The following is a 21,632-nucleotide window of genomic DNA, read 5'->3' on the forward strand; positions in this document are numbered from 1 at the left end:
AGTTCGATATCCTCTCTGCTTAAGAACAAACTGTGATCAAATCTATAGTTTTTGTTACTCAACACAGTTATAAAAGACAATGTTATCCAGTCCTGGCCTCCACTGAAAAAGCATTTGCACAACAAAAATATCCTTTCCCCTACTTGAAGATTTTGTATATTTCTTTGAAGAGATGCCTAATCTCTCAAACAAAAAAGAGCCGTATCTAACACCTCAGAGCTCCTGAGCTTCACTTTGGCAAAGTGAAGCTGCTTTTGTCTGCTTTTGTCTCTTGCCTCAGAGACATTCTACCCTGGTAAGAGATTTTTCCTGGTAGCCTTTCTATTATCATGATTCGTGTACCTGTAAAAAAGAGGAAACTGATTTGAAGGTTTCATTTTATTTCAGCAGTACATATTCACAAATTATTCAGGTTGACAATTACTAAAACCAAACATCCCACCCTCAACTTCTCTTTGGATACAACCTCTTCCAGTTCTTTTTGCTTCTTCTCCCAGCATTTACTCCCCGTGGTTAGACAGCATGCTGTGTGGCTATTTATTGCTCCCAGCTTTGGTTAGCATGAATTCTCTCTGATAGAAGATGGAAAACCAAGCTTCTGTACCTCTTTCCCCTATGGGCATATGCACCCCACACATTTCCTGAGAAAGATGCTATCGTAGTGTTTCTACCTGTGTGTCATTCTCTGTGTAAATATGCAACCATGTAGTGTGTGCAAGTTATTATTCATGCTCTTAGCTAACACTTTTCTCTAGTATAATAATGACTGCATCAGGCTGTTTATCTATGTGTTTGTCTCAAGCTCTCCCTCTCCACGTGTGCTCCTCCAATGGTTTCTTGTTCTTGGTGCTATCCTTCCCAGCATTCCTGGACCTACCTATATGAGCTGCTTTCTAGCCCTCCTGGGAGTTGTCTTCACCTTTGCCAGATTTCTGCTTTCTTGGCTGCCTGTCTCCTCTTGTCTGGGAGCAACACACCAGTGCTTTCTGATCCAAGTGTAAGAGTAATAAAATGCTGAGCCCTTTCCTACTAACAATGTCTCCCTCTGTGTTCTTCCTTGTTGGTGCCTTGCATCTTAGGGGTTTTCCATTGGAAGTGTGATCATTGACTTGTTCGGTCAAGAGTGGGACTGGACTCACTTGGCTAGATGCTTTCTGGGAATGCAGCAGATGTATCAGATTGTAGTCTTCACTGTCAGGTAAATAATAAAGCAGATGCTTAGATTTGGGGTTGGAGGAGTCCCAGTTATCTTTCAGCCTTTTCTCTGGGATACAGTTTTCTAGTAGGCAGATGTTCCGGGGCCTTTCTCTGACATCTGTCTGTTATCACTCTGGTAGCTGAATAAAGGAAAGAAACAGAGTCCTCGTTGTATATCAACACTACCTGTAGTTCCCTCCAACTTTAGAACATAACCTTCCTTCCACCCACAAACTGTGTCAGGGGTCAACAGCTGCAAGGAGAGAACCTTGGCTTTGTTTTTTGGGTTTGTTGTTGTTTTTAATAATTTTTACATGTATGAACATTTTGTCTGCATATATGTCTGTGCACCATGTGCATGCCCACAGAGGCCACAAGAAGGCATAGAATCCAGCGGAACTGGAGTCACAGATGGCAATGAGCCTCCATGTGGATGCTAGGAACTAAACCTGTGGTCCTCTGCAAGAGCAACAAGTGCTCTTAACCCCCAAACCATCTCTCCAGCTCCCAAACTCTGGTTTTCTTGTAAGGATGAGAAAGGTGTGTGTGTGTGTGTGTGTGTGTGTGTGTGTGTGTGTGTGTTCGTGTGTGTGTGTGTGTGTGTGTGTGTGTGTGCCTGACATGAGAGGGAGTTTTCATCCAGACTTTAGAGCATTTCTGGAGGTTCCCAACGGTGGCAGGGGGAGGGGGGAGCATCCAGTCAACATTTCTGTTTAAAACTCTGATTAGCCATGTAGACCTGGGCCCACTTCTTTATTTCTCAGAGCTTTCATTTCTTCATCTGTGCTTTCTTGCATGGGTTATATGGTTGCACAGCACCTGCTCAGGCTTCTCAGCATGGGGATGACACTTGACTATCAGGATCAACACAATGGTCATGTGAATAACTGGTAGTGTCTGTAGCCGCTTTCTGTAGATAGAAAGTGTCTTTTTCTAATATCAAGGACTTTTTTTTTATACCACTTCTCATCTTCTGCCCAATGCTTTTCCCAAAGGCCCAAATCAAAGCATAGCACCATCTCCTTATTTTAATTGTCATCCCAGTGGGTTAATAGGAGGGAGCAATGACTACAATGATGTCAATCCAAACCCAAGTCTCAAAGTAAAATTGAGATGCAAATCCATGACTCCTCCTCCTCCCTATTCCACAAACAATTCCTGGATCCCCTAGGGAAATAATCCCAACCCACCCCCAACTTCATGATCTTCCTAATCCCTAGTAAGAGAGAAACAAAAGGCAAATTCTTCCATTTTGTTGCTAGAACCCCTCTCTTAGGACAAAAATGAAATTACTCTTTACCTCTTGGTATTGCTCACTCTCTTTTGTCTTAATCCTTCTCCTCCTTTTTCTCCAATATTGTCTGGACTTGCTTTGTTCCAGAGCAGGCTTCCTCTTCAAACCAAAGACCACTCCTGAGTTCTTAGGATGCTCTCCAAGATGCACCAAGGCCCCCAGTAGGTTTGGCTATGTCTCGAGAGCCTTAAGGGGGATAGGATCTGGAGAAGCTGGGGTGCTTGAGGATGTCTTAAAGTTAGGAAATTAGACTGCCTGGGCCAGAGGCCTAGCATAGGGATCTGAAGCAAAGCATGGCTTACTGTGCTGGACAATTTTTCCCAATGTTACATTTCAGAATGCAATATTCCAGTAGAAACATGTTTCCTATGTTTCTCATTTAGTCCCAACTACTAAAAATACATCTAATGAAATTTCTGAAATAGGCTTTACTAGCAAAGTTGTAGTCAATTAAATGTTGAGAACCAAGACTCACTGGTTATGATGCTACAAAGTAATTTGGAGACCATGAGTGAATGAAGGTGGGCACCAAGATTCATGGTGTCCTCCATACCTGCATAGCAGCTCCCTGAACTCTTAATTCTGTTCTTCAACTATACACAAAAGGGAAGGCCACACTTTGCCTTTGATTTCTGTAGACGATCTTTACTGAACACATCCCTTAATCGATCTTTGAAATTCTCCCCAGCAAAGTAGTAGAGAAAGGGATTGAAGCAGCTATTGGTTGCAGCCAAGGCCAGTGTGATGACCATGGCCTTATGTATCTCATCCCCACATGAATCTGCATTCCATGTGACCAAGTGGAGGGTCCGCAGTGCATGGTAAGGCAGGAAACAGAGGAGGAAGATGAGCATGGCAATGATGATGGTGATCAACGCCTTCCTATGAGAAGCCCGCAGACCCGACTCTGGAATCTCCACCTTCAACAAGACCCGGATGATCAGGAGGTAGCAGATGGTGAGTGTGACAAATGGAAGCAGGAAGCCTGCCACTAATGCAATGTGGTTCATGATCAGTAGCTTACTAAACTTTTGGGGAGTCAGCTCCAGGCACAATATAATGTTGTCCTTCTTCTCATAGCCATTCTTCAGAAGCATCGCTGAGGAAGCCATGATAAAAATCCATATGACCCCACAGAGGATCCAGGCACTCCTGACGCTGGTGACATGGAGCTGTTGAAAAGGGTGGACAGTGGCCAGGAAACGCACAACACTCAGCACAGTTAAAAAATAAATGCTAGTGTACATGTTGACATATAAGGAATAAGACATGATTCTGCAGGCTAGATCCCCAAATATCCAATTGGACTCTCTGAAATAATAGTCCGCCCTGAAGGGCAGGGTGCTTATGAACAGGAAATCTGAAATGGCGAGGTTGAGCATGAAAACATTCACAGAGGTGGACTTCTTGTAAGTCTGTAGGAAGACATATATGGAAAAGCCATTTCCCAAGGCTCCCCAGACAAATATGATCAGATATATGATGGGATAAAATTCTTTCTTGAAGCTTTCTATTGTACAGTTCCTGTCACTATTATTGCTGAAGGCCCCAGTTGGTTCCATTTCTGATATGGAGTTGGACAGAGGCTAAGACATAAGTTTTCTCTCTATATTGGATTAGAAGAAATAAACACAAAAATTACTTTGTTCAATGCCACTTTTTTTTGATCATTGATTGAACGTTTGCAGCATTCATTCTCACTTGGAGAGAAGCAAGTTCCTCTGACACCCTCTTCTGACCTCTACAGGCATCAGGCATACTCATGGTGGACCTACCATCATGCAAAACATCCATGCCATAAAATAAAAACATAATTTTTTAAAAGAATAGACAAATAAAGTTCCCAAGCAGGAGGTGATATATGAAAAAGCAGCCTTAGAATATTAGAAAAAAAGGAAAGAGAATAATGAGCAAAAGAATGCAAGAACAGCATCTTCCCATCCCATTTTCAAATTCAAGTTATACTTGATCCTTGAAACGAAAACTGTAATACTGTCTGATATGGCTTTAAGTAAATGTAGAAGAGTAATTGACTAGTGTATCTGCATGAGGGGAAATAAAGATATATGAAGGGGGTTAATATTGTATACCCAATTTGAACTGACAAACTGTGCTGAGAGATTGTGATAAGAGTATTTGCATGATGTAATAGCATAAACTAAAAAAAACTATACAAAGATATATCCTAAAACATTAAAGATAAATTAAAATAAAATTTTTAAAGAGTTCAGGTATCAGGTAACCAATATGAAGGCAGTGAAAAGAAAACAAGTAATATAAACAGAAAAATCAGGGATTTATAACCCCAATATATTGAATATACACTAAATATCAATGGTCTAAACGAAAGACCTATCTAGATACTGCTCTCAAGAAACTCACCTCAGATAGCAATATTGACAGGTACAGAGAAAAAGGAAACAAAGGTAAGTTACTCAAATCAAACCAAATTAGAAATGGCTCTAGATTTAAGAGCAAAGAAAATTACCAGAAAACATAAAATAAAGGAATATTCTCTACTGATAAAATAACTTCTCTACTATGAAGACCCCCGAGTTCTAATGGGATGTACCAAGCAACAGAGCTATGATAAGTGAAGCAGAACTGACAGAATTGGGCGGCAAATCCACAGTTATATTAGTGACCTGAAGACAACCCCACAGGCACCGATAGAGAGTAAATAGGCAAACACACACAAACAAAACCACCAAGAAACTAAAAGCATCTACACCAACATGGAACTGGCATCAACACAACAGTTCATTCCACACGAGCAGCACATGCTGTCTTCTCAAGTCCCCACAGAACATACACATTGCCCCCACAATTGCCCTACCTACAGCCAAGTCTTGTCTTCTCCTTTGGGAACCAATGATTTTAACCAGGATCTTTGTGTGACCACTGGCTTGAAACAATCCATCAAAACCTGGTGGCTTCACAACTGAAGACAACAGGCTACCTCACCTCTAAAATCCATCAGTAGCCAGTTGTTTGGCAGAGAGAAGTAGGGCTATAAGACTCTGTAGAATCTGTGGCTGGCTATTGACAAACCCAGTCTCATATAGGCCCCATGCACCCATTCATAGCTACTGTGAGCTGGAGTTTCCAGTGGTTTTGTCATACCTAGAAGACAGTCATTTGTAGCCCTTCCCCCTCTCTTCCTACTCTCACATTGCCCCATCCCCTGTGTTCTCTCCACTCCCTAGCTCCCCTCTGAGCTTCAGGCCAATGCTCCAATATCCTATTTGGGGCTAAGTGCTCAGTTGTCACATAGTGTCAGCAGCTCAAATAGCCATGGATCCCTGCTTTTAATGCAAAGAGAAGCTTCTCTGAGTAATGATGAGGTTAGCATCTCTCTAGCTCAGGTGGCTGGTAGGGTAGTATATGTGTGCCAAACATTTTAAAAATACCAGCTATTTGAATATATGTACCCATCTAGATATATAAACATAAAGGCATATTATTAAAAGATCTGCTGTAGATCATTATATAAACAATGTACAGAACAAGTAAAGTTAGAATTTGGGTCTTTATGTAAAATAATTCTTATTTTTATACCCATGAGTAATTTTTGTCAATAAAAGTTATTTTTGTCTTCTTTAACATCCTTTTAAGTTGTTTTCAGAAAGATCCCTTGCTTTCCCAAAAATCAAAGTTAAGCTCCTAGCAACTATTGTTAATTGTGGTTGTACAATGTTGGCAATAATTATTTCTTGACTTTAGATAGGTAGGACTTACATCTTGTCTCTTGAACAACTACTCGACCCTTACTTTCCCAAATCCAGGCCCAAAAACTAGAATAAGAAGGCCATCATATGTCTTTTGGAGCTCAAAGTGTCTTCAGGTTGCTACAGGTGGCCTCTAACAGATGGTCTCCTTCATCCTAGGACAAGAAAGACAATGTGGTTAGTCAGATTTCTAAATATCCTTTGAATTTTAATGAACTTCAAACTAATATGAGCATCCTTTTGTCTATTCGGCTTAGTCATAAAAAGCTGATAAATAAAAATAAAAGTTGACTATGTTTAAGTAAAATATGTCAATAAAAATATATTCCAAGGGTTACACTTTTGTTTGGGTTTTAAAAAGTGGAGAAAGAGATTACAAGGCCCCATCCCCTAGCCAAGAGTTATTGGCAGTTGATGAGCTGGAGGAAGAGGGACTCAGTTTTTTTCTTAGGCTCCTCTAAGTTGCCCATTTCCAGTGGATGGCCTTGCATGCCTGTGCAGACAGCACTAACTGGACTTAATGGGCTGTAAAGAAAAAAAAAGATATGAACTTGAGAGGGAGATGAGGGGCTTCTGGGAGGAGCTGGGGAGGAGTGTGGAGGAAATATGATCAAAATACATTGTATATGTTAATAAAATCCTCTGAGAATAGATAATTAAAATTAAATACTAAAAAAATTGATAGAAGCATGTTTATTCTTAAACAACAAACTTATTGTAACAGCTATGTGCCAAATGATTTTCTTTAAGAGTCTAGGCCCACGACATCACTTTTCTTTTCAGCCATGCAAAGTCTGAACAAGTCAGCAAGGGTGTCAGCTAAACTACAGGAAGAACATCAGAGACCTGTTATATATTTTGGCCTTTCCTTAGGTCTAGTGGGCCCTGTGTGTCTGTCTTGGCTAAGAGTCATATCTGCTGCAGCGGGGCTTTTAGAAGTCTTAAGCCAACTCAGCTGAGTTAGCTTTGGGAGTCCCAACTAAACTTAGTCATTTCCCTGCTGCTTTTACTGAATGGGGGGAGGGACCTCAGTCACCCATCCTAGGCAGCTTTCTTGATTTTCCTCTATGCATTACCATAGCACTCTAAAGTCTGTGACCATGCCCCCTCCTGCTTAGAAAAAGACGTCCAGGATCTGGTTCCTCTATTAGGAAATCACCATACCCTCTATAGACCTTCTAGTACCTCCTCTGATACCCCTGACTTAATCTTTGTGTGTTACTGGTTCATAAGTAAAAAAGAAAAACTAGAAATTGTTAAGATTATATTGTCACTGACTTGAATTTATTCTTGGAATATAAATTTCTTCCAGAAATAAAATGAATAAATTGGCCTCAGGTAGACCTGCCAGCAGAGAAAAGATAAAAGTTATTTATGCTAATGTAAAGTATATGAATTAGGATGAATCCATGAATTCAGAATGGTTAGAAATGAGATCCTTTAGGTTAAGATGGGGCATATATTTAATCCTAGACTTGGAAGGCTAAACCAGAATAATTTCAAGTTTGAGGCCAACCTGGACTAAACAGTAAGATACTAGAAAAGGGTGGAAGATAGGGAATGACAGGAGGAGGAAGGGGTGTTCTAGACACACTAAAACCTCTATAAAACAGTAAAGGAACTGAGTAACCATGAGGTAATTTTCTATTATAGAAAGAGCTATATTAAAAGTTACATTTGGCAAAACTAATTCGCGATACTCCCACAACAGCCATGGTCAGTTAGCAGTGACATTAAGCCAGGATTGGTGGGGTAATTTAAAGGATTGCAAAAAAAAAAATACCCCCATGCATACCCTGACTACAGCAACACCTCCCTCATACAGCCATAAGAGCAGACAGCCAAAGCCTTAAGATCTTCTGAGCATCCATCCCCTAAAGGTCTATGGGGTTACTCTAGTCCTGTTTCTATCGAGATTGCATAAGACCTTGTCTTCATTGGAGCACTCTGGCTGTAATAGGGGGTGGGGAGTAGCTTACTTTTATCTTCCCAATTCAAGAAGTTCCAAGTCTTCTCTACAGCCAAAGAAACAAATCCTTCCCTGGTACCACTGTTAAAGAACAACATGGTTTTGTCTGTTACATAGAAACTTCTTTGTCATCGTCATCATTTGCAAACATCAGCAAAGGTAATGAGAACCAAGGGAGTTCTAAAACCCTCAACCTGGTGATGGTGGTGCATGCCTTTGATCCCAGCACTCAGGAGGCAGAAGCAGGTGGAGCTCTCTGAGTTCCAGGCCAGCCTGGTCTACAGAGTCTCAGGACAGAAAGGGCTACACAGAGAAATCTTGTCTCAAAAAACAACAACAACAAAAAAAAAAAAACAACAAAAAAGGACTGGACTTGTAGCTCAAGGGTAGAGTACCCGCCTAGCATGCAGGATGTCCTGGGTTTGATTCCCCAGTATGAGAAAAGAAAAAAAAAAAGAAAAACTAAAACTCTCAACCTAAGGCTGTCTCCTGCTATGGTGGTTTAAATGAAAATGCTTCCCCATAGGCCTATCGTGCATCAGGAAGGGTGGCTTTCTTGGAGTAGGTGTGGCTATGTTGGAGGAGGTGTGTCACTTGGGCATGGGGTGGGCTTCGAAGGCTCAGAAGCTCAAGCCAGGCCCAGTGGTTCACCCCCTCTTCCTGCTCTTAACTACCTCTCCAGCTCCATGTCTACCCACACACCGCCATGCTTCCCACCATGAGACAATGGACTAAACCTCTAAACTGTAAGCTGGCCCCCCAAAAGTGTTTCCCTTTATAAGAGTTGTCATGGTCATGGTATCTCTTCATAACAATAGAACACTGACTAAGACACCTGCCATACCACTGGCCTTCTCCTGGAGAAGTAACTACCTCCCTCTGAGTTCCTAAGAGGGGCTTACTTGGGGGTTGCTTCCAATCCTGGATTCTATTATTTTATTCCCCAATGGACCACTACAGGAAATGGGTGCCTTCAAAAGATTCCCCAGGGCAGCTTCTGTGTAATTTGAAGACTAGACATCTGGTCTTTTGGAAATGACAGTCAGAGAAGCACTCATGAATCTCTATGGGAAAAACCTCAGGGGAACTGTGAGAAAGAAACCCAGCTAACCAAAAAACTTCAATACTTTAACCTTGCATTATGTTACTCAATGAAAATGGCACTTGTAGTCAAATACTAGGAGTTATTGCTTAAAGAATCCTCACTCTGAATGTTTGTGGGAGCTCCCAGTTGCTGGGTTTCAGAAGTGAGAAGCCTCCACTACAAGCTGTGTGGCAGCCACTGATTGTAGAAATAGGTAGCTTCACACAAGACATAACAGAGCATGTGTTCTGATCATCCTCAGTCACTCTACAACAGACAGACTTGGCCATTATTATATTGTGGTCAACTCTATTATCAGATTCAATATCCCTTCTCTCCCTCTGTCATTCTGAACCAATTATTGTTTTTTGCTGCTCAGGGGAAGAAAGATAATTTCTTTGTAATTATTTTTTTACATAGACCACAAATACTGTTCTGAATTTAACTGATTGCTCCCAAAGCTTAATAACTCTCAGGAGAAAAAGCATACCAAAAATAAATTTTCTTTCCATATCCCACTGATGCTTAAGTTTCTGTTGCATGATTAATTTCAGACATCAGCCTTTTAATTTTTAAAATTAGTTATTTTTGTATGTGTGTGCAAGTGTGCAGTCACAAATGAGGACATGTGTAAGTGCCTACACACACACACACACACACACACACACACACACACACACACTCATACTCACACATGAATGTCATACTGTGTGTGTAAATCCTGAGGGATTTTGTTCTGTCCTTCTAGAATGTGGGTTCCAGAGATTAAACTCAGGTCCTCAGACATGGCTGCAAACACCTTTATCAACTGAGCCATATTACCAGCCACAGACATCATCTTATAACCACCATATATTGACTTTACATCAACAACACGCTTCTGTCAAGGTCTTGACACAATATCAGAAAAACCTAATCTTTAAAAATAATAACAAAAACAAAAAAACAGTCATTTCATTTCAACAATTACCCCAACAAAGCTTATTGCTGTCATAATCAATGACCATTAAATGCTACTAATAATACAGCCTGCCCCAATGGGACAGTCATATTGACACACAAGACCTTGTCCTGTGAGTTAGAGAAGTTCAGATGTTCTAACTACCACCCCTTCTGTGAACCGTGCTCCCTCCTCTATCCCCAAAGGATTCAGGGAAATCTCCAAAAAAAAAAGCAAACACAGGATACTTGAGCAAACTGCTGGTGGAAGACCCAGACCCCTATATTATGTATGATCTGAGCAGCAGTTAGCACAGCTGGGATGACAGCATTGGGGATAATCATCCAAAAGCTGTGTCTGACCCCAGAGAAATGCATATTGGTTTCTGTTCTTGTTTTAAATTTGAATTTATTAAGCAGAGCTGTCACGAGTAATCACATTAACCTTAGTGTTTTCATAACTAGAGTTAGAATTTCTGTCTGCACCTGTATAAACGCCACAGAGTAGTCCCAGAGTGTGGAAAGGCCCTCCCTGGATGACGAGGAAAACACACACACACACACACACACACACACACACACACACACACACACACGCACGCACGCACGCACGCACGCACGCACGCACACACACTCACTCACTCACTCACTTGAGGAATATATATACTTATTACCCAGGTACTAGTTTCCCTGTTTCCAGAATCTATTACAGAGCTAATGACCACATTTATTTCAGAAAACTAGTCTTCTTTTAACTCTATTTCAAATGACTTGACAACAGCACAAAGCCTGTAGTTGTTGCTTTTTCACACTTTCTTCCTGAGGCAGTCCTTTTCCAGTTGTTTAAATGGAAGATCTTGAAGACGAAAGCACCCCTTTAATAACTGAGAGACACCCAAAGTATAAATGAAAAGATTTTCTTCCTTTCAGGTCCTGGCAGGTACAGAGCTTGCCTGGAAGCCACATACACCTAAGTCAAAGTAAGCAGGGAGAGAGATGGGACCCCACGGAGGGATGACTTAGAGTGGAGCAGTGGGAAGCAGACACAAGATGCAGACGTAGCCCTATGTGTCTTCACGGTGCATGTGGGACGCGGTGGCCAGGGAGGACAGCCAAGGAGGGTGTATTCGCTATTCTACAGGAAGCATCATCAGGAGGTGCAAGGATACTGCAGCCATCTGGATCAGTCTCACCAAGGACCTCTGGGTGAAGTGCTAGGACCAGAAACCTTCAAGAGTGACTGAGTCCTGATTCTGGTATAAAAAAATTCAATGTAAGTATTTTAAATTAGTTCACTTATGTGTTAGAGGGGTGTAAGTATCTGCACATGAGTGCCCAAAGTTATCAGATCACCTGAAGCTGGAGTTGCAATCAGTTGTGAGCCACCCAATCTGTGTGCTATGGGCCTAACTCTGATCCTCTACAACAAAAAAAAAAAAAAAAAAAAAAAGAAATACATACTTTTAACCATCTCTCTAGCCCTAAAAATTGAATTTAAAATATATGCTTAGGCAACATAAAATTATAAGAATTCAGAACGCCAATAATGTGCACTTTCCCACAATACAAATCCACTGACCCAACTCTGCTCAATTACAGGCATTTTCATAATGACTTTTGACTAGATGGCATTGCTCCTGAAAGTCTACAGAATAATCCAAAGAATAAGAAACACATAGGAAAGCACTAGTTTAAGCTACCCAGAGACATAGAAACTAATTTCAGATGCAGGAGGAATGTTCTCCAATTTTCCTTCAGACACTCATGTAAAAATATGACTCACAAAAATAGCTGGTTTATTATTTTTTTAAAGCACATGATACACTTGGAATAAATTATCTTTATGAAACTCATCACTATGTGCAATGAATAAACACCAATAAAAAAATTTTAAATCCTAAGAAAACTATCTGGTATGAATATTGTCTCAGAGTTTCTGTTCCTGTGAAGAGACACCATGACCATGACAACTCTTATAAAGGAAGACATTTCATTGTGGTGGCTTGATTATAGTTCAGAGGTTCAGTTCCTTGTCATCATGGTGGGACATGGTGGCATACAGGCAGACATGGTGCTGGAGAAGTAGATAAGAATTCTGCATCTTGCAGGCAACAGGAAATGGTCTGCGACGTGGGGAATAGTTCAAGCATAGGAGAACTCAAAGCCCACCTACACAGTTAGACACTTCCTCAAACAAGACCTCACCTCCTAATAGTGCCACTCCCTATGAGCTTTTGGGGGCAAATTACATTCATACTGCCACAAATATAATGTAAAAAAAAGTTTTTGTTTGTTTAATTCTGAACTTCCCAGAGTACTTTTGACAAAATATGAATCCCATGAGATGCTTTGCTAAAGGAACCACCATGGCCAAATCACCCTGAGAAATATAGCAATCTCTAGTCACCCTTCCTTTTGGGAATTCAGGATGCTCTACAGAACCCCGTAAAAGTAGAAGCCTGGTGTAGGCAGTTTCTCTCCTTCTGTTTAGTTTTGGGTTGTTTTTTTTTTCCCATGAAATATTTTTTAGAAAGGTGTGTTTCATGGGAACACTGATCACTCTCAGGTTATTCTAGTAAGTTTACAGGGGAAATATTTTTTTGAACATTGACACATTGTACTATCCCACAGAACAGCTCCTATTATTGTGCAGCTTATCTAGACTGTGACGTTGATAAGAGAAAGGGAGTACCGCCTGGTGGAGAGACTGATCAATAAGAAAAGTAGGGAGCTGGGTCTAAGTGTTTCTAGGCACTCACTGTCAGGTAAATTAGCATTTCTAAGCCTTGAGATTGTGCTGGCTTCCTATAGTTATCTTAGCAAAGTACCATAAGCATGCTGTCTCAAAACACCAGAGCTTTATTCTTATTCTCTTATAGTCCTAGGGGCTACATGTCTGTACTCAAGTTGTCAACAGATCTGTGATTTCTTTAAATACTGGAAAGAGGAATCCTTTTCTGGTGTTTATGCATATGACTTTAGCTTCCTTTCTGAACTGCATTAACTAAGCACCCACTACTTTCCACCAACCCAGACTTAACAAGTGTCATCACGCAGCAGCTGAGGCCTACAGCAGAGATCTCCCCCCTTCGTTGTATCCATCTACAGATTTGGAATATCCCTTGAATTATGACTTCTTATCTTCTATAGCTACACAAATTTCATCTTCTTGGTGGACTATGCTATTTAGGGCTACATGCACCCATGTTCTTGGGCCATGATAACCCAAATTTACCTAAAAAATACACTGTTTCTCTAAGGCAACATCTGTGGTTTTGTCAGTAATCTTAGAAAATCTTATTTTTGATGCATTATGACTGGACTACGGAAAAGTTTGGAACTTTGGCTTAGAAAAGCCATTGGGTGCCAGGAGAAGAAGTTAATGGTCCATTCAGATGGGAGCTTAGCAGGATCTGGACCAGGGGTCATGTGATACTCTGGCTAAGAAGTGTTGAGTTAAAAGTGCTGGGCTGATTATTTATTTTGCAGAGGAAATTTCAAGACAGAGCATTCATGCTCCTGCTGAAGAAGCAGATGAACCTGACAGACATCAACACGGTCAGAGAAGCCTCCTACATTTGCTCAGAGTCAGTGTGTGAATGTGTGTGACAGTCTGTGTGACTGTGTGCATGCATGCATGTGTGTGTATGTATCTGTATGTGTGTGTGTGCATGCATGCGTGTATGTGAGTGTCTCCTGTGTGTTTGTGTGTGTGTGTGTGTGTGTGTGTGTGTGTGTGTGTATACACACATTTGTATAATAAAAACATTTTTAGGATAACTTTTTTATATTTTTATTTTAAAAATAATCTTTTCTCATTTTATTTTACATACCAATCCAAGTTCCCACTCCCTTTGCCCCTCCAGCTACCCCTCCCTCCCTCCACCCCATCCTCCACCCACTCCTCAGAGAGAGTAAGGCTTCCCACGGGGAGTCAACAAAGAAGTCTGGCATATCACTTTCAGGCAGGACCAACGCCCTCCCCCCTCTATCTAGTCTGAGCAAGATCTCCCTCCACAGAGAATGGGCTCCAAAAGCCAGGTCAAGCACTAAGGATAAATCCTGGTCCCACTACCAATGGCCCCACAGACTGCCCAAGCCACACTGCTGTCATCCACATTCACAGAGTCTAGTTTGGTCCTATGCAGGCTCCGCGGCTGTCGGTCCAGAGTCAGTGAGCTCCCACTAGTTCAGTTCAGCTGTTTCTGTGGGTATACCCAAACTGGTCTTGACCCCTTTGCTCATGTTATCGCTCCTCCCTCTCTTCAACTACACTCTGGGAGTTTGGCCCAGTGCTTAGCTGTGGATCTCTGCATCTGCTTCCATCAATTACTGGATGAAGGTTCTATGATGATAATACAGGTATTCATTAACAGCCAGTTCAGGCACCCTCTCCACTCATGCTTAGGGTCTTAGCTGGGGTCGTCTTTGTGGATTCCTGGGAATTTCCCTAGTGCCAGGTTTCTCAATAGCCCATAGTGACTCTCTCAATCAAAATATCTCTTTCCTTGCTCTCCCTCTCTGTCCTTCCCCCATCTCGACCATCCTGTTCCCTCGTGTTCTCCTCCCCACTCCCTTTCTCCCCTTCTTCCCTCCTCCTCCCCTTCTGCCCTCCCTTCTCCCCCACCCCATGCTCCCAATTTTCTCAGGGGACCTTGTCTATTTCCCCTTTCCAGAGGGGAATCCATGTATGTCTCTCTTAGAGTTCTCCTTGTTACCTAGCTTCTCTGGGGTCATGGACTATAGGCTGGTTATGCTCTGTTTTATATCTAATGTCCACTTATGAGTGAGTACATACTGTGTTTGTCTTTTTGGTACTGGGTTACCTCACTCAGGATGGTTTTTTCTAGTTCTGTCCATTTGCCTGCAAATTTCAGGATGTCATTGTTTTTAACTGCTGAGTAGTACTCCATTATGTAAATACACCACATTTTCTTTATCCATTCTTTAGTTGAGGGAAATCTATGTTGCTTCCAGGTTCTGGCTATTATGAATAATGCTGCTATGAACATAGTTAAGCAAGTGTCCTTTTGGTGTGAGTGTATTAGGTTAGCTTTTTTGACCGATTACAGACTCTTGGGGAAAAAAAGTCAAGGTGTTTTCTTGGCCAATCCAAAATAAGACACAACTCTAAAACTTTCTTGTCTCTAAAAAAAGAAAATTGTTATTTTAAAACCTTCTCAGTCTTCTTAAAGGCTTATAAAAATGACTTACAGTTTACAGATAATCCCAATAAGCATTAGATAGTTTCTCTTTTACATGAACTTAGGACAAAAAAAATTACATTTATATATTATTTATCTCTGCCCCTTCAGCTTAAAGAGGGATAAAATAATTTGGTGAAGTATTCATTAAATGACCCGCCTATCTACTACTAAGGCAAACAGGACTCTCAAAAGTAAAGGGGGAATGTTAAAGGGTAGAGACAGAAATGTCTGGCTTTCATTTGCTTTTAGTTGCCTTATAGACCTATTTTTTTTTAAAATCCTATTTAGGAAAAGCAATTTCTAGGTACCTGTTACAATAAGACTTACAATTTAACACATGGCTAACTTAAATTTGTTAAAACAACATGTGTCACCAGGTTTGGGATACATTTAGAACTATACAATATTAAAGATATAATGTGGTATTTTCAGCTTCCTGGGTTTTCGTTTGGAGTGTCGTTATCTTATTGTACTGGCTGGTTTTGTGTCAACTTGACGCAAGCTAGAGTCATCAGAGAGGAAGGGGCCTCAGGTGAGGAAATGCCTCCATGAGATCCAGCTGTCAGGCCTTTTCTCATTTAGTGATCAATGGGGGAGGGCCCAGAACATGGTGGGTGGGGCCATCCCTGGGCTGGTGGTCCTGGGTTCTACAAGAAAGCAGGCTCAACAAACCAGGGAAAGCAAGCCAGTAAGCAGCTCCCCTCCATGGCCTCTGCATCAGCTCCTGCCTCCAGGATCCTGCCCTGTTTGAGTACCTGTCTTTACTTCTGTCAATGATGTGGGGAAGTGTAATTGAATAAACCCATTCCCCACAACTTGGTTTTGCTCATTGTATCTCATTGCAGCAATGGAAACCCTAACTAAGACACTTGTCAAGACAGAATAAAAGGTGTTTCCTGAAAAGTAAGACAGGAAACCTCAAGAAAAGCAACACAGAAGGTACAGTGTATTTTCAGCAAAAACAGTTAAAGAAAAAGTCAACACTTTTAGAGGAGAAAGGATTTTGTGTTACAAAATAAGATTTTGTCCCAAGATAAAGGATTGTTCCAGAGCAAAAAATAAAAGATGATGACACAAAGGAAGGCTAAAGAATGTCATCAAAAGCTTGTGAGAGCTGACATGTAAATACAAATGGTGTGTATGTAACTGAGTTTTCTGTGGTAGGCTAATAAAATTTTCTATGGTCACTTTGCTATTCTGAGGGAGAGCTGGGCTGACTCCATTTACAATAAGAAAGTTACCTTAAATATTGTTCTTTTCTTAGTAATATGTATAGAAATACTGGCCTATAGAACAAGGGTTTTATGTTTTATCTTTTTACCAAATGAACAGTTAAAACCTGATGATGAGTTTCAATTAAAAGCCAGATTCACTATGGGTAAAGTCTTCAACTTATTACATAGTCACTGTCTGTGTGTGCAGTGGAGTAATCCTATTAAAATAATTACTATTTGTGGCATTCTTGCTAAGTTAAATAATAAAGATAAGTGTAATTTAGTACAGATAGTAACATCTATTTGTAAAATGTATCCTACTGTAAAAACTGTTCATTGTGTCATGGACTGGTGGTTAAGTCAACAAATGACACTAACCATCAAAATTGACTAAGGCTTAAGCTTCTTTGACCTGAGACATTTCCATTAGTTCTTCTACATCTATGACTTGCACTTTTGGGAAGCCTCAATTATCTCTTTATAAAATAACTATGGGGTGTCTTATTAAAATGGAAAGAAAAGGGCTCAGAGTGATGGCTCAGCAGTTAAGAGCACTTGTTGCTCTTGCAGGGGACACCTACATGGTGACACACAAGCATCTAGAATGCCAGTTCCAGGGGATCTAATGTCCTCTTCTGGGTACACACCAGTTCACAAATATATAAACACTAGGAAAAACACTCATATACATTAAAATAGGAAATTTCTACACACACACACACACCTAAAAAGACAAAGGACTGCACAAGCCATCTCAGCTAAAGAGTGACATTACACAAGCTCATAAGGGACTTTTAAACCTGATGTTTACAAATTCAGCTTTGGTTACACCCATTACAGAGGCTTCATATGGTGAATTCCCAAAGGACAAAGAACTAGAGAAGGGACAACCAAATGCAGATGATTTCACCAACTAGACGATTCTTGTCAAGCTCAGAGGGAAAGGACTGTAGGAGGTACTTCAAACGACTACCTGCCTTACAGAACTTCAGAAGACAAACCCTCAGGTTGATATTTCTCATCTCACACTTAGTAACATCAAAGAACACAGCACACAGACCCCAAGAAACTGGATGACTTATCTCAACTACATCAACAGCGGAACTCCCCAAGTAACAGAATGTGCAACCCCTCTAACATACGCCTACTAGCTCTTACTTTTTATGTTTTCAATTCTTTTATATTTAGATTTTTTTTAATCATTTAAGATATCTGGAACTTTCTTTGATATATTCCTAAGTGAGAAGAATAATGCTAACTTTGGTCTTAATGAAGCTATGCACCTTTTTGTTTGTTTGTTTTTTGATTTTTTTTTTTTTTTTTGAGACAGGGTTTCTTTGTGTAGCCCTGGCTGTCCTGGAACTCACTCTGCAGGACAGGCTGGCCTTAAACACACAAGGATCTGCCTGCCTCTGCTGCCTGAGTGCTGGGACTAAAGGCGTGTACTACTACCCCTGGCTTATGCACTTTTATTAATCATGTTTTTGCTGTAACTAATTGCTTACCTAGACCACCTACTTTACTTAATTCTTCATGTTTTGAAGGTTTTTTTCCCCACTGCATTTGTTAAGGAAGTCTCTCACAAGCCCTTGGAAATGTGACTACAGTTAATGGAAGAGATCAGTCTCAGGTCTGCAAAGGCTGCAGGGATTTTTGCTGCCAGCAGCTGAGTCATGGAGGGCAGACCAGACTCTTTCTGAAGACACCTAGACTGATAATCTCCTGGTACCAAATGACTAACAGGAAGGTATTTTGTACACATGTTCTCACCAGAGGGAAGGGAGATTATATCATCTTGCTCAAAACATTTTCGTATTTGAAACTTAGAAAATATTTCTGGAATTTTCCGTTTCCTATTTGTGAGCCACAGTTGACCACACGTAACTTAAACCATGGGTAAGGAAAGACTTCCACACATTTCCCCCTGAAATCCAGTAGGACGAGTTTGACTCTCCATCCTTCTACATCTGTATGTATAATCTTTGTCCTCCAAGTTTTGGTTTCAACTTTTAAAATAAAGCTAATAAAGTTAGTTCCTTACGACTGCTTTGGGTTTAAAGTGAAATGATGGGTTAGTTTTACATGGTGAGTTGCTAACCAAATGCTAGTTTCTCTCTTTCACCAGCTCTATGACCTGCTGCACACACAGATGCTGCTGAAGCCCAAGGTTAGTTCTTCACATGCTTTGGTAGACACATCCCACTGACCGTAGAAGGAACAAGCTCCTCCACACTGCATACTCGATTCTGCCAGGCCCCTGTGTGAGACATCGTGTTGACCACCACCACTGACCAATGGGTGTTGCCATACCACATAATTAGGACATGTGTGTTCCACACAGCCGTGAGATTGGATGGTCCAAGTGAAGCCACAGCCCTGTTAGGTCTCTCCTCCTCTCTGACACCTAATCTATTGACTGTGGGGTTGATTCCTCTGCTGTAAGAGGCTTTTGTTTTGATAACACCCTGTAGTTCATAACTCTCCTCACAATTTTGTTTTTTCACTTTGTCCCCAAACTTTGGAACATAACTGGATCTTACCTCCCATGGGCACTGCACACCACACCTAGGAACCTCCTGCTTTAAGGTCCTTATAAATAGGAACACTTACTTTTCTCCATGCTATGAACAAATGCCTGGTGAAAAGCACCTTACGGATGGAGGTTATTTGAGGTCAAGATTTAAAGGTATATAGTCCCTCATAGGCAGGAAGGCATAGCAGCAGGAGAACAAGGTGGCTGGTCACATTCAATCCGGTCAGGAAGCAGAGAACAGATAAGAAATGAAACTTCAGTGTCTGTTCCCAGTAACTCAATTCCTTTAGCAAGACTCCAGTTATGAAGGTTTCTGTGTCCCTCCATGGCAGTGCCACTAGCAGAAACCAAGTGCAAACACATGAGCCCACAGAGGACATTTTATATTGAACCTACAACTGGAATGTTCAAAACTGCATCATACTAGCTGAGGTGCCTTGAACAAGTGGTTTCTGTATCTGCAAATGCCATAATGGATGCAGCTAGCAAGAAGGGGAGAGTTCAGTGGTATACATGACTATTATCCAATTTCAAAGGTATGACTTAGGAAAACTGTTCAGTGACTCAAACAGGTCTGAACCAGAAAGGGCTGCAAGCAAGGTAAGAACACACGCCACCACCATCTGGGGGTCAGAGGCATCCTGGCTACTGTCAGATTGCATGGCTACATATTAACCAAGCCCCAGTCCCCTACCCAGAGCAGAGCGACCACTGTTACAAAGCCTTTCATGTTTGTTCCACTCCCGTAATTATTAGGGTAACATTAACTAAGCCTGCTTCCTTGAAGTAATGCAAGACCTCCTCTTGCCTCTGAAGCCTTTAAGAGTAGGCACCTTGCTTTGTCAGGCAGGACTGAAGCTATGGACATCAAAATCCCACCATACTTATTACTTCCAAATAACTGAATTAAGCCAGCTAGCTCAAGACTTTCTCCCATCCCTCTCCCCAAGTCTTCCATCAGTTTCTTCTCAATGAACTGGGAGTGATTATAATAACGGGTAATTCATGGATTTGCTGGAAGGATACATGTGAATGACACTTAGGCCAGAGCCTGTGTCACAGAGAACACCAGAGAAAGGCTCACTGTGTCTGCTGTATGTGTTACACAGGATCACCATAGTAGGTCCCTGTCATTCAGAGAGAATGTGGCCCTCCTCCAGAGTAGAAAGTTCCTCAAACGTATTTGTCTCTCTGAACTCCAGACAACAGAGTGCTGAACTAGTAACTCATATGCCCTCAGAACAGGAAGGGGCATCGAGTCTCTCCTGAAGTCTAAGCTACACGGGTAGAGTTGAGCTGCAGAAGAGGCCAAACTCATTTTGGAAACGCAAAGCTGCATAGACACTTCAAATTGTTTTTCTCAAAGAGTTGAAGCAAATTAAGTTATTGGGAACAAAAAAAATAAAACAAAGATAAAATAACTGTGATTGTGGCAGCTTTTAAATGAGGAAGTGGGCTTCCAAAGTAGGGTGGAAGGAATGAACACCCTGGGGTCCATTTTTCACAGACTCAGCACCCTAGGGATTTTGATGTCCCCATTCTTCCATCTGTCTCTCTCAGGGTGCTTCAAGGATTCCCAAAGTGGAAGCCAATCTATGGGCCACCAGACTAATGACTCTTTGCTTGCCAACTGCCATTGATTTATGTGTTGTCAGTATCTGGGGAAAAGGTTTGCGGGCAGTTCCATTAGAAGCCAGAACTCATTGAATAAGCATGCATGGCCCTGGAAGCCAGAGAGGAGGTAGTTCTCCATGTCACGCTCTCGATTTCAGAGATAGTCAGTACCTTTGCCGGGCCTTCTCTGGCAATGTCCAGGTCTGAAGTACCCCCTCAGTGGCCTGTGCAGTTTGTGTCTCATTTTTGTTTTGTTCTCTTCTGCAGACAGCCACCAGTCCATTCCTCATTTTTGGTTCCTAGTGTGGCTTGACGCTCCTGAGGAACAGTCTCTAAACCCATTCTGTTTTCCACCAGGGACTGCTCTGAGGGAACAGAGAATTCTTGTGGGGCAGGAGGTGGAGTGGCTTTAACACAGGCCGAAGTCACTGTGTGGCTACAAATGCACGAAGAAATGTCTTTCTTATAATTGCCTCATCTAATGGTTTGCTCTGCAAGTAAGATTTTCATCCACCTTTCTCAAAAAAGGATTCCTCAGGAATCCACCAGGATTGGTGGGAGATGTTGGGTCATCTGACCTTCTTTCTGATCAAATTCCAGAATGCTAATGCTCTAAGAAAATTCAGAAAGCCCCCAAAATAGCTTCCAAATTTCATTTTCATATGCTAGTTCTGATGACCAGGCATGTCAAATTGCATGACATTAAGTTTCCTACTTCAGACATAGTAGTTGGGTGGTTAGCGTCACTGATTTCTTCCAGCAACTGACCTACTAGTGCCCTTCAGCTTCTGTCTGTTTCTCTATGACCCCTGAGAACTTATGGGTGCAACCAGACCCTTCTTTGCCTAGGCCA

The 21,632-nt window shown here is 41.4% G+C and overlaps 1 protein-coding gene across 7 annotated transcripts in view; it reads right to left on the reverse strand.

Moving 5' to 3' along the window:
• The window catches only part of Cysltr2 (cysteinyl leukotriene receptor 2), a 27,416-nt gene continuing 5,784 nt past the window's right edge, over positions 1-21,632 (reverse strand). For 2 of the 7 annotated variants that reach the window (XR_003480123.2, XR_004772472.1), the window contains 4 exons: positions 8,199-8,269; positions 6,230-6,374; positions 2,498-4,097; positions 368-1,337 (listed from right to left, as the gene is read on the reverse strand). Coding sequence is in view for 1 of the 7 variants with exons in the window: in XM_035452936.1 (XP_035308827.1) it covers positions 3,085-4,053 (969 nt within the window). In the remaining 6 variants the exon portion in view is untranslated. The other 5 variants (XR_004772474.1, XR_004772473.1, XR_004772475.1 and 2 more) reach the window with 5 other exon arrangements.

Source organism: Cricetulus griseus (assembly GCF_003668045.3).
Source record: "Cricetulus griseus strain 17A/GY chromosome 1 unlocalized genomic scaffold, alternate assembly CriGri-PICRH-1.0 chr1_1, whole genome shotgun sequence".
NCBI lineage: Eukaryota > Metazoa > Chordata > Mammalia > Rodentia > Cricetidae > Cricetulus > Cricetulus griseus.